At 36.9% G+C, this 16,987-nt stretch overlaps 1 protein-coding gene across 1 annotated transcript; it reads left to right on the top strand.

Annotated features, from left to right (window-relative positions):
• The first annotated feature begins 15,387 nt into the window (after positions 1 to 15,387).
• Positions 15,388 to 16,320, top strand: LOC126514011 (olfactory receptor 1468-like). The gene has a single exon (XM_050162672.1). It carries the CDS (start codon positions 15,388 to 15,390, stop codon positions 16,318 to 16,320), a length of 933 nt encoding a protein of 310 aa, XP_050018629.1.
• Positions 16,321 to 16,987: the final 667 nt, after the last annotated feature.

Here is a 16,987-nt window from a genome sequence, read left to right as displayed (position 1 = left end):
GGGTATATTCCCAAGAGTGGTATTGCTGGGTCCAGGGGTAGGTTGATCCAGAATTTTCTGAGAAACCGCCACACTGCTTTCCAAAGTGGTTGCACAAGTTTGCATTCCCACCAGCAATGGATTTTTCAACAACTAAAAAAAAAATAAACAAAAATAATAAAAAAAAGAAAAAAGAAGGGGGATCTTAGAGACTCAGTGATAACATCTGTTGTCATTCATGTGTGATCCTAGAAATTCACTATGTAAGAGCAATTTTTATCAGATTTCCATTACTTATATTTTCATTTTTATTTTAGATACCAGTCCCACTTTGCTCTCCCTCCTTTCTTCCTGCTCCTCCATATTCCCTCTATCTTGTCCCCATCCACTCTTCAGAGAGGGTAAGGCCTCCCATGGGGAGTCAACAAAGTGGCAGGCAGGACCAAGGCCCTCCCCACTGTACACATGCTGAGCAAGGTATCCATCCATAAGGAATGGGATCCAAAAGTCTAGTTCATACAGTAAGGAATAAATCCTCGTTCCACTGCCAGTGACCCCACAAAATGCCCAAGTCACATAATAGTCACCCACATTCAGAGATCCCAGTTAGGTCTTATGTAGGTTCCCTAGCTGCCAGTCTGGTGTCAGTGAAGTACCACTAGTTCTGGTCAGTTGTTTCTGTGGGTTTTCCTATCATGGTCTTGATCACTTTGCATATATTATCGTTCCTTCCTCTCTTCAGCCATACCCTGGGAGCTCAGTCCAGTACTTAGCTGTGGATCTCAACATTTGCTTCCATCAATTACTAGATGAAGGTTATATGATAGCAATTAAGGTAGTCATCAACTTGAATACAGGGAAATGTCAGTTCAGGCATTATCTTCACTCTGATTACTGTCTTAACAGGGTCATCCTTGTGTATTCCTGAGAATTTCCATAGTGCCAGGTTTCTTGCTAACCCCATAATGGCTCCCTCTATTAAGATATCTCTTTCCTTGTTCTTCTTCTTTATCTTTCCCCCAATACATCCAGTCTGTTCCAGTTCCCTCATGGTCTCCTCCCCTCTCTACTCTGTCCTTCTTTCAGTCTCCATAAGATTATCAGTGCCCCCAGCCAGCAGGAAATATCCTAGAAAACTATACCCACATTCCTAAAAATTGACTTATGAATGTTTGTATTTGTTTGAAATTTTGGTTAAGTTGTTATGTATAATGGTTAGGAAAAAAGCTGAACAAAGGATATTAGATTTATAGATTTTATTTTGAAAAGAAAAAAAGAGGAAAATGTGGGAAATTCTTTTGTACACTGTAAAGATTTGTCAGTCATATTGGTTTAACAGAACACTGATTGGCCATAACTAGGAAGGAAGTAGAGACAGGCAACCAGAATAAGAGAATTCTGGGGAGAGGAAAGGCAGAGTCAATCACTTTCCAAACACAGAAGAAGCAAGATGAGAATGCCTCATCAATAAAAGTTACCAAGCCACGTAGCTAATACAGACAAGAATATGGGTTATTTTAAGTTGTAAGATCTAGTTAATAATAAGCCTGAGACATCAGTCAAACAGTGTTGCAGTTAATGCAGTTCCTGTGTGATTATATGAGACTAGGTGGTTTGGGAAACTAAAGCACTGTTTTTGCTTACAGTATGCAATGAATTAGTTCTCTTTTCTTGATCCATTTATTCCCTAAGTTTTTCCTATAAGTATGGTATAAAATCTGTTCCTGTATTCTAGACTTCAATGACTTTTTCATTTTCATTTGAAAATCAGCACCTCAAGAACTCTTTGCTTTGTTGCATGTCTATCCAGTGCTCATCCTCTTATAACGTTCTGTGAGCATTTCGATCTTAATACATACACAAACTTAATGGTGAGTTCAATCACATCTTCTCTTTGTTCTTTCATGTTTTGATTGATGATATCATCTTCTGCCCAGTTACCTGAGCAGACACATCTCTATTTGCTTAACTATCCATAAAACTAGACAATGATTTGTACAGTTTCTATGTTGTACTTTTTTCACTGAATATTCTTCCTAGAATATTATTTTCTCTATGGTTCTAAAGTTGCAGCAGTTCTTGTCATTGATAAACTGAAATCTCAGTGTCATAGTACAATAGAATCATCAATATAAAGAATACTAAAATATAAGTTAAATCATTTTTCTCTACATGAGAAGAACCTAATATATTAACATGCAATCATTCATATAATCAATAATATTTAAAACTAAGCAAGACCTAAAATTTGCCCTAGAGAAAAAAACCAATCTCTTCAACACTTAGTTCTGGAAACATTGAATGTCAAAGTATGGAATGGTGAATCTATATCATTATTTCTCACTGTTCATGAAATCCATGTATTGCATAAAAATAGGAATATTGATCCATAGGATGAAACTGCAGTCCCAGACATAAGATGTCCAATTTCTTACTAGGAAACGAAAATACACACTGATGAAAAGACAATAACTTAACATTCCCTTCAAGCAGAAGAATCTTCTTCTTCGAAGAGATTGAAAAATTGTAAGAGCCACAGGTGGTGGGTGACTTCAAAGAAACGGAATCTTCCAGAAATTACAGTTCTGCTCCACATATGAACTAACAAAGACCATGGCTTCATGCTCACACTCCAACCAGACAGTGTGTCAACACTGAGAGAAGAAGCAAGTTTCCACCCCTAAACATGAAAATGTATGAAGGACTGGAAGTGAGATATATGGCTGGACTAGAAGTGAGTAGAGCTTGGAACAGAAGGGATCAAGTTGAGAGGGTGTAGAAGAAAATACTAGGAGAGACAACTGGAATTTGAGGGAATTTTGGTTTTGCAATGGAATTTCCCTGAAATCTACCAGGGTGACTAGCAAAATCTTCTAGTAATGGGGCATACAGAGTCTAAATCACCCATCTTCTGTAACCAGGCAAACTTCCAGTGGAAGAAATTACATCAGATCAACACAGTCACAAACTTTTGACCTACAATCTGTCCTGCCTGCAAGATGTGCTGTGGTTATAGTGGCACAGGACTTGTGGGATTAGCCAACCAATGGCTGGTCCAACTTGAGACCCATGATGTAAGAGGGAGCCCAAGCCTGACATTGCCTGGAGGCCAGAAATCAGAGGCAGGACAGCCAGAATATAACCAAACATGAATGCCAAAAATTCAATGAAATGATTTATAATGGTACTCTGCTATAATTGTAGACCGGAGCCTAGCATAATGGTCACCAGAGAGGTTTTATCCAGAAACTGATAGGAGAAGATCCAGAGACACCCAAACAGTAGGTGAAAGTCAGAGGGTTCAAGGATACCCCAAAAGCATGGCCCTCAGAATTAACTAACCAAGGCTCTTACTGGCCACAAAAACTGAAACAATAACCAGGCAGATGGTAAGGGTCTGATCCAGGTTCTTTGCATAAAAGTTACAGATGGTAGCTTGGTGTTCTTGTAGAAACCCTAACAGAGTGAGTGGCAGCTGTCTTTCCCTCTTTTACTGCCTTTTGAGACCCTTATCCTCCTACTGGGCTGCCTCATCCAGTCTTGATATGAGGGTTTGTGACTTGTCTTATTGTAGCTTGTAATCATGGTTTGGTTGATATCCTTGTGAGGCCTGATCTTTCTGAAGGGAAATGGAGGAGTTGATCTTGGAGATAGTAAAGGCAGGAGGGACTGGGAAGAGAGAAGAGGAGTAAACATGTGGTCACAGCCCGATACATGAGAGAAGAATAAGTAAAAAATGGGAAATTTAAAAAAAAAGAAATTATCAAACATACACAGAGTGAAAGAGAGAAGGAAGACATATCAAATTAATACATTCTGAAAAATAAAACCCACCTTTCTATAGTGAAATCTCATAGGTATATGAACCATACTTCAGTATAGGAATTATCCTCATAAGTTGTTGGACAACACTAAATAAATTCAATATTTTTGTAGTGTTTTGGCCTCAGTAGGCTTTTGAGGTTCATTTTATTGTCCTTTTGATTTTTTGCTTTTATGTTTTTGTGTCTATTTTGTGGCTTTGAGGAGTTCCTGTTTGTGTGTGTGTTTCTTATGTTTTGTTTGATTTGTTTTTCTGCCCTTTTTATTTATTTTTTAAAGAGAAAACAAGCCATTGTTTTATTGTACATACCAATCCAAGTTCCCACTCCCTCCCCTCCTCCCATTCCCTCCACATACTCTCTCAACCCACCCCCATCCAGTTCTCAGAGAGGGCAAGACACATTGCTTTGGGGAAGGTCCAAGGCCTTCCCTACTTTATCTAGACTGAGCAAGGTATCCAAACAAAGAGAATAGTTTCCCCAAAAGCCAGTACATGCAGTAGGAATAAATCCTGGTGCCACTGCTGGTGACCCTTCAGTCTGACCCAGCCATACAACTGTCACCCACATTCAGAGCGACTAGTTTGGTCCTATGCTTTTTCCTTCCCAGTCCAGCTGAAGTTGGTGAGCTCCCATTAGCTCAGGTAAATTGTTTCAGTGGATGAATCCATCATGGTATTGATCTCTTGCTCATATTCTTGCTCCTCCCACTCTTCAAATGGACTTTAAGAACTTAGTCCAGTGCTCTGTTTCCATCAGTTTCTGGATGAAGGTTTTATGGTGATATTTAAGATATTCATCAATATGACTACATGGAATGTCAAGATCTGCCCCCCCTCCACTATTGCTTATGGTTTAATCTGGGGTCATCTTTGTAGATTCCTGGGAATTTCTCTAGTGCCAGGTTTCTTACTAACTCTATAATGACTCCCTCAATCAAGATATCTCTTTACTTGATCTCATCTCTATTCTTCTTCCATCTTGACTATCCCATTCCTTACCCCTCTTCTTCTCCACTCTTCTTCCCTTTCCACCCTCCCTTCTCCCTCTACCCTCATGTTCCAATTTGCCAGGCAATCTTGTCTATTTCAACTTTCCAAGCGGATCTATATATACTTTATTAGGGTGTATCTTATTACATAGATTCTCTAGAATTATGAACTATAGGCTCAATATCCTTTGTTTATAGCCAGTATCTACTAATGAAAAGGCATAAAATTGGGTTGGTGTAGAGTTATGGAGGATCTGGGAGGAGTTGGAGGAGTTGGAAGAGGAGTAAGAATGATCAAATAAATTGTATGGAGATTTTCAATTAAAGAAAAGCAGAAAATGAAAAAAAAGATAGAAAAGAATAAAAATAATGACTATTAGATCAAGGACTTCATCATGGAACTCTTACATTTCTTTGGAATAAATATAGGGAATAAAATGCAAGATGTAGGAAGAGTTAAGGGCATTATAAATGTAGTCTTGGAGGCTCATTAAACTAAAGAGTCATAATAAATGAAGTTAACATGTTTCTATATAATAAAAGAAACTTAAAATCAACTGGAAGTAGTATATTGATTGGGAGAAAAGAATTGCCAACTATACATGTGACAAGTGATTAAAATTTAAAATATACAAAAACAAAAAATCAAGTAAACAACCTAATTAAAAAATTTACATTGATCCACTTGGAAAGTTCTATTACATTGTAATAAAATTACATAGCATATATGTATTATATTTTTGTTATCTATCAGTTGAAGATATCTGTACTGTTTCTGTTTCTAGCTATTGCGAATAGAACATCAATAAACAAAGATAAATGCGAATCTCTCCAGTCAAAGACACTGAAAATACTAAACTTTTGTAATTATCCATATATAAGTGAATATCACATTCCCTAGGAATGATTAAATAGACTTGATCCTACCATGAAACCACTTTTATTTCTCATATTAATAAAAATACATCATTCTTCTGGGAGTAACTGAAACCAATAGATTAGCAAGCAAAACATGGATGTTTTATATAACCAGAGCAGGCAACTCTATGTCTAAAATACTGGATACATTATTAGATCCCACTTACTATTTTCACATCCAAAAACAAAAGTTACTCATCTCTAGTAGCCCAATAATGTTAGACTAATAGCAATCAAGATTCCCTGGAGTTGAGAATTTGTGTTTCAAAATCATGTACAGAACATCATCAAACATATGACTGCCAAGTTCAGGACTACAATGAATGAAGGAATTAGAAATGCCACCTATGGATGCATGACCAGTGATGATCACATAGAACAGGGTATTAGGAAGAGATCTTACACATATAGAGAGGGATTGAGTTAATGGTTGTTGTAATATGAGTGGCAGGGCTGCATCCCACCACCCAGCTAGCTTTACCGGAAATAATTACACAGAAACTGTATTCTTTGAAACACTGCTTGGCCCATTAGCTCTAGTCCTTACAGGCTAATTTTCATATCCCGATCAACCCATCTCTAATAATCTGTGTAGCATCAGTCTTACCGGGAAGGATTCAGCATGTCTGACCTGGCAGCTTGCTTCATGGTGTCTGCCCTGGCAAGAGCTGCATGGCGTCTGAGCTCACTTCCTCTTCCTCCCAGCATTCTGTTCTGTTTACTCCACCTATCTAAATTTTAACCTATCATGGCCAAGGCAGTTTCTTTATTTAACCAATGACCTTCCTCCATCAAATGGTGGTAACTCAACTATTATGGTTTTTATAAGTAAGAAGACCAAATAAGTAAACATGCATAGGAACATGGAATGCTTTTCTGTTGGCTTGAGGAAGCATTAAGCATGCCACCCATTTGCCATGTTCATATTATTGTAGAATATTTTTTAAGATATGTTACTTTTTGTTGCATTTGTTTGTGTTACTGTGCTTGTTTAAAAGACATGATGGAGTCCTGGGACACTGGTGGACCAGGATTGATCCAGCTACCTGGTCCAGAGCAGACCTGAGACAGCGACTCCACCAGAACAGGTACAGGGGAGCAACTGCTGAGCCAGTAAGCCAGAGAGAGAGAGAGTCTTCTGAGGGTCCAGACATGAATCTGGGACCACCCAGGGAGTAGACTTAAGCCAGGACCCCTGTGGGTCTTGACATGGGTCTAGGACCTCCTAGGAACTAGGCCTGAGCCAGGACCTCTGCCAGTCTGGGCATGAATCTTGAACCTCAAAGTGAGTAGGCAGGAACCAGAGATCTCTGTGATTCCAGGTGTGAGTCTGGGAACTCAGAGAATGTTGGCCTGAGCCAGGACCTCTGTGGGTCTGTATATTGGTCTGGGACATCAAAGGGAATAGGCAGGAATCAGAAACCTCTGTGGATCCAAGCATAAATCTGGGACCTCTGAGGGAGTAAGCCTGAGTCAGGTCCTCTCTGGTTCTGGGTGCAACCAAGCCTGGGAACTCCAAGGAAGTAGACCTGAGTCAGAGACCTTTGCAAACCAACTCCAAGCCAGGGACCTCTGCAGGAGGGGATCCAGACCACGATTTACAGAAACAGATCAAGCCAGTAACCCAAGCCAAAATAGATCTGAGACAGCAAACTCCAAGGGAGCAGAGCAAAGCTACAAGGGAGCAACCTCCAGGAACACGGAGTGACCAACGGGTTAACTAGAACTGTGGCACTGACTGTACTATGAGGAACAACCATCAGAGCCTTGGATTCACTGGCACCTAGATTAATCAACAAAATATCAGACAGCCCCAACCACACCTATTAGAGGAAATGATGAGTAGAAAAAGTAAGAACACAAACAAAACCACAAAAAGCAACACAACACCAGTAAAACCTAAAGACCCTATAACAGCAAGACCTCAACAACCAAATATAGATAAAGCAGAAGAAAATTACCCCAAAAGTAACTTCAGGAGAATGTTTGAAACTCTTAAAGAGGAAATGAGAAATTCCCTCAAAGAAATGGAGGAAAAGAAACAAAAATTGGAAGACACCAGCAAATCCCTTAAAGAAAACAAAGAAAAAGAAATCAAACATATGAAAGAAACTATTCAAGACTGGAAAACTGAACTAGAGACAATAAAGAAAACACAAGCCGAGGGAATTATAGAAGCAGAAAACACAAGCCGAGGGAATTATGGAAGCAGAAATTATGAGAAAACGATCAGGAACCACAAACGCAAACATGAACAGCAGAATACAAGATATGGAAGAGAGAATCTCAAGCACTGAAGATACAATAGAAGAGAGAGACTCAATAGTCAGAAAAAACATTAAGTCTAACAGAAGTTTAACACAAAATATCCAAGAAATATGGGACAACATGAGAAGGTCAAATCTAAGAATAATAGAAGAAGTTCAACTCAAAAGCACAGAAAATATACTTAAGAAACTTACAGAAGAAAACTTTCCCAACCCAAAGAAAGTTATGCCTATGAAGATCAAGAAGCTTACAGGACATCAAATAGATTATATCCAAAAAAAGTCCCTCTCCACATAATAATAAAACACGAAATATACAGATTAAAGAAAGAATATTAAGAGCTGCAAAGAAAAAAGGCCAACTAACATATAGGCAGACATATCAGAATTACAACTCACTTTTCATTGTAGACAATGAAAGCCAGAGGGTCATGGTCAAGCATGCAGACATAAGAGACCATGGATGTCAGCCCAGACTACTATACCCAGCTAATCACCATAAAAGGACAAAACAAGATAGTCCATGACAAAACTAGATTTCACCAATACCTAGCCACAAACTCAGCCTTACACAAAATACTAGAAGGAAAACTGAAACCCAAGAATGTTGGCTACACCAACAAAAACACAGATAGTTGACGGTCTCATAGCAGCAACTCCCAAAAAGGGAAAAATGTAAAAATTAACATCACCAACAATGAAAACTAAATTAACAGGAGATAGCAATCACTGGTCACTAATATCCTTAATGTAAATGGACTCAACTCACTTATAAAAAGGCACAGGATAACAGACTGTATATGAAAACAGAATCCATCCTACTTCTGCATAAAAGAAACACATCTCAACCTTAAAGACAGACATCGTCTCAGAGTAAAGGGTTGGGAAAAATATACCAATCAAATGGACCTAAGAAACAAGCAGGTGTAGCTATCCTAATATCTAACAAAATAGACTTCAAGCTAAAATCAGTCAAAAGAGACAAAGAAGGTAATTTCATATTAGTCACTAGAAAAATCCCTCAAGAGAAAATATCAGTACTGAACATCTATGCCCCAAATACAAATGCACCCTTATATGCCTCCAGAAGTTCTTTTATTGTACAGGATTATTTGGCTATCCTGGGTATTTTGTTTTTCCATATGAAGTTGAGTACCGTTCTTTCAACGTCTGTGAAGAATTTTGCTGGGATTTTGCTAGGCATTTCATTGAATCTGTAGATAGCTTTTAGTAAGATTTCCATTTTACTATGTTAATTCTGACTATGCAAGAGCATGGGAGATCTTTCCACTTTCTGGTGTCTTCTTCAATTTCTTTCTTCAGAGATTTAAAGTTCTTGTCTTGTTACTCCAAGATATTTTATGTTATTTGTGGCTGTTGTGAAAGGTGATGTTTCTCTGATTTCTTTCTCAACCCATTTTAACATCTGAGTACAGGAGGGCTACTGATTTTTTTGAGTTAATCTTGTATCCTGTTCCATTACTGAAAGTGTATATGAGTTTTAGAAGTTCCTTGGTAGAATTTTTGGGATTGCTTATGTAAGCTATCATATCATCAGCAAACAGTGAGAGATTGACTTCTTTTCCAACTTGTATCCCCTTGATCTCCTTTTGGTGTATGATTGCTTTAGCTAAGACCTCAAGAATTATATTAAATAGATATGGAGAGAGTGGATGACCTTGTCTTATTCCTGATTTCTGTGTGTTTTCTGGGAGTTTCTCTCCATTTAATTTGATGTTGGCTGTTGGCTTGCTGTATATTGCCTTTATTATGTTTAGGTATGTTCCTTTTAGCCCTGCTCTCTCTAAAACCTTTATCATAAAGAGATGTTCTATTTTGTTGAAAGCTTTTTCGGCATTGAATGAGATGATCATGTGGTTTTTATTATTCAGTTTGTTCATATGGTGGATTATGTTGACAGATTTTCATATCTTGAACCATTTCTGAATCTCTAGGATGAAGTCAACTTCATTATGGTAGGTGATCGTTCTGATATGTTCTTGGATTCAACTTGCCAGTATTTTATTTAATATTTTTGCATCAATGTTCATGAGTGATATTGGTCTGTAATTGTTCTGTGTCTGTTGTTATATCCCCCCTTTTATTCCTGATTTTGTTAATTTGGATATTCTCTCTCTACCTTTTGGTTAGTTTGGATAAAGATTTGTCTATTTTGTTCATTTTCTCGAAGAACCAACTCTTTGTCTCATTGATTCTTTGTATTGTTTCTTTGTTTCTATTTTGCTGATTTCAGCTCTCAATTTGATTATTTCCTGCCATTTTTTTTCTCTTGGGTGAGTTTACTTCTTTTTGTCCCATAGTTTTCAAATGTTCTGTTAATTTGCTAGTGTAAGATTTTTCCAACTTCTCTGTAGGCATTTAGTGCTATGAACGTTCCTCTTAACACTTATTTCATTATGTCCTATGAATTTGGGTATGTTGTATGCTAATTTTCATTGAATTTTAGGAAGTCTTTAATTTCTCTCTTTATTTTTCCTTGACCCATTGATAATTCAGGTGAGCATTGCTTAATTTCCACATGTTTGTGGGCTTTTTGGAATTTGTATTGCTGTTGACTTCTAGTTTTAAGCCATGGTGATCTAATAGCATAAATGGGGTTAGTCCATTTTTTTGTATCTGTTTAAGTTTTGTATCTGTTTTATGTTCCCAAGTATGTGGTCAATTTTTGAGAAGGTTCCATGAGGTGCTGAGAAGAAGGTATATTCTTTTTTGTTTTGATGGAATATTATATAGATGTATGTTAAGTCCATTTGAGTCATAACATCTGTTAGTTCTCTTATTTCTCTTTTCATTGAAAAAAAAATAACCTAATTTTTAAAGTGAGCACCGTACAACTGAATAATATTCCATAGCATATATGTACCATATTTTCATTATTCATCAGTTGGTATTTAAATTAGAACTTGAGCCTTCCTTACAACCATTTCTGCTTCTCATGTCAACCAAAACACAGAGAGTAGACACATCATTCTTCTTGGAATAACTGAAACCAATATATTAGCAAGCAAATGTGGTTGTTTTACTCAGCCAGAGCAGACAGCACTCTGTCTAAAATACTGGATACGTCCTTATCCCACTTACTATAGTGAATATAGTTCAAAAACAAGTTAATCATCTCTATGAGCCTAATAATATTAGACCAATAAGGATCAAGATTTCCAGGAGTAAAAAGTTTATGTTTTATTATTATCACAGAATTTCATCAAAGAGATGATTGCCAACTTCAGTACTACAATTAAGGAAGGAATTATAAATGCCATCAATGATCTCATGATTCATGCTGAACTCATAGAATAGGGTATTAGGAAATGACCTCACATAAAATGAGACAGGTTGGGGTAAGGTCGGTAGTAGTTTTCATAGAGGCAAGAAGATAAAATACGTAAATGGGCAGAGGAATACAAACTGGGTTTCTATTTGCTTGAGGAAGCATTAAACATGCTACCTGTCATTAAATTCCTGTCCTTTTCATTGGCACACATAGAAAGATCATTGATGAACTTCAAATTTTTCCATAAGGTTGTGTATATGTCCTAAATAATTTTGCAGGTACCCAGTTATTTTGAATTGAGATGCTGTATTTGAAAGCCATCCCAGTGTGTGTGATTTTGTATGATCTTTTTCTACTTAAAACAACGGTTGGATACAGAGTTGACTTAGTCATTAAAGATTAGGATCATAGCCAAAACTTACAAAACTATCCATGGTTTCTTGTGAAAATTTTTCTTGTATAAGAAACTAAATCATTAATAATGAAAATAATTTCTTATAACTTGGGGTGGTTTTCTAGTCAGATTTTTCATTTCTCCCTCTGGCAAAGTGGGCTCCAGTCAAGCAGAAGTCTACTCATTACCTGAGTGTATACACATCTTTCCAGTTTTTAAAAGTTTTCTTGTGACTGAAATAAGTTTATTCATCTTGTTTACAGTTGCTATTTAAAATTTATATTTCCTTAAGTAGAGGAAGTAGTGATAAGTGACTATAAATGTTCTCCACTAGAGATCCCAGAATTAAATTCACTCTAGAAATGTCCTGGGTAATTACAATGTCTTTAATGAGTGATAGTAAATCTGGATTCCTAAGAGATACATGGCCCCTAAGGCCTAGAAATGCCCACAGAGTGGTGTGAGTAAGGATGGAGCATATAGGCAATGGATAAAGAGGTCAATAGATCCTGTGCTTGTGAGTAAAATAAAGGTAAGGATATTGAACTAGAAACTTTGACTACCCTCGGAATATCTAGTTAAATTCAGGAAAATAAGTTGGTATATTGCTCTGAGTCAAAAAAAAATGAATTTCCAGTGTGGTACAGGGCAATTTTAGAGGTATGATAACATTCTTCATTTCTGTCTCCCAAGACATCTCCACATTGGGAAAGAATTTGTTTCATGGACATCATATAATTGCTTTTATATTGATGGATTTGGTATAATTACTCATTCTATAATTTTCCTTAATTTTACACCTCTTCAACACAAGAGCAGTGCTGCTAGATGGACTTTACTGCTGTAATGTTGAATGGTTGTTTATGGTATGTTGACTTGTGGGGTATTAGCAAACTCTGAACAATGTCCTACCCAAGGTTATGATCATTTTTGTTGCACAAGCTCACAAGTCTGTGTTTTAGTTGTAACATCTATGACTGATCCCAAGTGCAATCCTTCAAGGAAGACATTAATGCCATGTAGATGTTCATGTGAAAGTACAAGAAGAGCTACTCATTCAAACTCAATGCTTCTACAGAGTCTATGAAAATATGTAGTAGTACAAAATTTTAGAAACATATTACTTTGGATTTTTATTTGCTGTTTAATTTGAGAAAGGTGACCGAATAACTAAAGACAGTTTGTAAGTTCACTGGCACATCAGTGATAAGAATTGATGGTGATTTCTGTCTTCTGATCTTTGCACACATGCCTACCTAAGACAAAGGTACTGTTACTTTACAGAAGGAGAAACTGTACATGGTGGCACAGGCCAATAATGCCAGTGCTTGAGACGCAGAGGCAGGAGTGCTGCATGTTTGAGGTCACACATAAGGAGAGCATCTTCTTATATGACTCATGATATTTCCCTGCATGTTTTCCTCCTCTGAAGTGCTAATACACAATGTCTAAGCAGGTAAACTCCAAATTCATCTGTGTTGAACACTGCCAGTCTGTGAAGTTACAAGCATTTAGATTTTGGTATAGTGTTAGAGAAACTTGCTGCTTTTTTTTGTCAGCTTTGAGACATCAAAGATTCAGTCAGTGTTATGTGAAATCACAGGATAATGTGTGTGCATGAGTGGTGTGTGTGTATGTGTTTATGTGATCTCTTGCATGTGAGTTACAACACAACCTGCCCAGTGTTAGAGACTGATAAGGCCAAAGTTTGAAGAACTGTCTAGAATTTTTGAGTCTCTTGGGAGAGTGGAGGATTCAGACTTGTATCTGAGGCAAAATATGAAAACCCTTCTAAAATATACTATCTTTTTCTTCTAATTCTTTCATCTGATTGCATGAAGAAAATTACCTTATGAAGTGTTAGTTACATCACTCAGTTCTACAGATTAAATGTCATTTTTGATTGTCTTCATAGCAACTAGTATTTTTCAAAAATAAATATCATGCTTAACTGACATGATGCATAAATTAATCATCACATACAGTATAGACATGAGAGGAATAACTCAAGTCAAGTTTCCAAACTAATTTTGCTGCTTCTTTTTTTACAGTTCATAAAAATTTTATCATATCAATGACATTTTTTTGATTAAAGCATATGGATATTATTAGGAGTCATTAGTATTACTGAGGTGTGATAAAATTACTAACCCTAATTTTGTAGAAATGCAACATTAGATCTATGATACTCATTATAGAGTGTAAAATTCAGGATAACAAGTCAAATCTTTCAATTATAATTGGGATTTTTACCTTTGAATTAAAAAATGTGTAACAGTTTGAGAACCATGTAACAAATGCTCACTGCCAAAATTCATGCAATTGGTCAGGTACTGACCCCAGTTGGAGATTAGGAATGAATGCAAATGGTCAAATGAAATAAACTCATGTGTGACCTTTCTTCCATATAGCTTACCATTGATGGGAAGATAGGTTAAAACAGTTATCAAAGTATTAAGTGCATGGAATATATATAGGATGTAATGGGACATGGGTGAAGGTCTTATTACTATGGGGAGATAGGGTATATTCAGTTGTTTATGTGTTGCATAATATGCCTTACATATGAATGAGGATGAGAGAGGTGAAAGGGAAAGAAAGAGGAGGAAATAATAGGCAAGTGGAGAAGAAACTCATAAACTGGAAGGTAAAGAGTTTTACTGCAGCGCTGATAAAGAGAGAGGTCCAAGTGTCAATGTAAGAACATATAGAGGTAATGAAACAGCATTAGTGTACAGATAATGAAATGAGGTTTGTGTCCCTGACAGAGTTTTGTCCTTATCCTCAGAGCAACATTGGTAATCTGAAGAATAAATCAGAAAAGAGATAGTGGTACTCTGGTATTAGAATGCCACAGTGTAAATGAAGCATGTTAAAGGAGAAGAGAATGGTCAGGAGACATTGGAACTTGGAGATGACTTGAGTCTGCTTCTGTGTTCCAGTAAAGACAAGATGGGATCCTCATGTATGAATATATTCTCACAGAAAAGGACGGATGAAATAGGAGGCGAATGAAGATGGATTCTGTATTATGTATGACAGCAGGTCAAGGTAAGGAAAAATAAGTGGATTAAAAGTCACAGACTTCTGACTCAAACTGAATTTCTTTCTCTGTACTATGGGACACTGGAGAAGACAGAGAATGAGGAATGGTTTAGAAGACAAAAAATGGAAAAGATAACTTTCACATGGGGCTTTTGCGCTTCTGATGCCTGTCACAGTGCAATGGAGGGAAGATGATGAGGGAAAGTGAAGCAGAAATCTGTATGTTACAGAGACACAGATGTCTGAGTTTGAAATAGTAATGTAAAGCATTAGAGTATGTGAGCTTCTTTTGAAATTCATGTAAAATTAGGATGTTAAAGCTCATTCAAACTTCTCAGGAACATCAATATACAATATAACCTAGAACAAAGTACAAATAAACAAACTACAGTACCCATGATGTGCAGACAATAGGAGAGAGAAGCATTAGCTCATTTTGTATCTCTGTAGAAATGCATAAAACTGTTTTAGAAAGACTGAAAAATAGGAATCTCTTAATAAAAAGCTGAGAAAATCATTTGTGATGGCAATGATTACAGACATTTAGAATCAGAGATTATGATTACAATAACTGCCAAATCTGTTTTTGTAGAATATATATAATTAATCTACATTCATTTATATTTTGAATTTTTAGGGACACTGATGTTTTCTCATTAGGACTGGAGAGGAAAATTACAATGAGCAATAAAACTTTTACCTCCCAGTTCCTGCTTTTGGGCCTGGATATCCCCCCAGAGCACCAGCACCTGTTCTATGCCCTGTTCCTGGCCATGTACCTCACCACTGTCATGGGGAACCTCATCATCATCATCCTCATTCTACTGGACTCCCATCTCCACACACCAATGTACTTGTTTCTCAGCAACTTGTCCTTCTCTGACCTCTGTTTGTCCTCTGTCACAATGCCCAAATTGCTACAGACCATGAAGAACAATGACCTATCCATCCCATATGCAGGTTGTCTGACACAAATGTACTTCTTAATAGTTTTTGGAGGCATGGAGAGTTTCCTCCTTGTGGTCATGGCCTATGACCGCTATGTGGCCATCTGCTTCCCCCTTCATTACACCAGCATCATGAGCCCCAAGCTCTGTGTGTGCCTGGTAGTGTTGTGCTGGGTACTTACCGTGCTGTATTCCATGTTGCACACCCTACTCCTGGCTAGATTGTCATTCTGTGAAAACAATGTGATCCATCAATTTTTCTGTGATATATCTGCCCTGCTCAAGTTGGCCTGCTCTGACATTTATATTAATGAGTTAATGATATTTATCTTGGGAGGGCTTTTTAGTGTCATTCCATTCTTACTCATAGTTGTGTCCTATGTAAAAATTGTCTGCTCCATCCTAAAGGTTTCATCTGCTCGAGTTATCCACAAGGTTTTTTCTACCTGTGGCTCCCACCTGTCTGTGGTCTCACTGTTCTATGGAACACTTATTGGTCTCTACATATTTCCATCAGCTAATAATGATACTGTAAAGGATACTGCCATGGCCATGATGTACACAGCAGTGACTCCCATGCTGAACCCCTTCATCTACAGTCTGAGGAACAGAGACATGAAAGAGGCCCTGATAAGTGTCATTTGCAAGAAGAAAATCTCTTTATAGTGGCAACACTGATATTTACTTAAATATGTCTAGTAAATATATTAATTTTTATATTACAAAATATATCTCTTAAATGAGACAAACATTTAGTAGCATACTAGAAACAAAATTTTCAAGTTAGTTCAGTTAAGAAATGGGACCTTATATACTCAGTGATGCCATTTTCTGTCTTTAATGTGTGATTCTAGATAAGATCTTCATTCTTTATATTACTGTTATTCCAAGATTTTGTGATTTTATGCAAATTTCTGTGTTGGTTGCAGTACACTTTTTAAATATTAACAAATTATATATAATAATCTTATATTGATGCTCAGCAATCTATTTCTACTTACGTATTCTCTCATGCCAATGCATTCAAGGCTATTCCTTATTTTGCCTTCTATTAGATGCAGTGTATAGTTTAATGTTGAGATCTTTGATCCACTTGGTTTGAATTTTATTCTGGGTGACAAATATGGATTTATTTGTGTTCTTCTACATACTGACATTCAGTTAGACCAGCACCATTTGTTGAAGATGGTTTTTACTTTTTTGTATATTCCAGGTGTTTTTTTTTTATCGTAATTCAGGTGTCCACAAGTATGGGGTTTATGTCTGGATCTTTGGTTCCATTAAATTGATCAACATGCCTCTTTTTATGTTGATATTATGTATTTCTGGTACT

Source organism: Alexandromys fortis, unplaced genomic scaffold, assembly GCF_014885135.2.
Source record: "Alexandromys fortis isolate MF-2015 unplaced genomic scaffold, M_Fortis_MF-2015_v1.1 scaffold_84, whole genome shotgun sequence".
NCBI classification, from domain to species: domain Eukaryota; kingdom Metazoa; phylum Chordata; class Mammalia; order Rodentia; family Cricetidae; genus Alexandromys; species Alexandromys fortis.
Note: the sequence above shows the minus strand (reverse complement) of the source record. Positions and strands in the feature narration are given on the sequence as shown.

Bases quoted from the DNA above. Each gene is read 5' to 3' on its own strand.
- LOC126514011 (XM_050162672.1), top strand. From the start codon at position 15,388: ATGAGCAATAAAACTTTTACCTCCCAGTTCCTGCTTTTGGGCCTGGAT.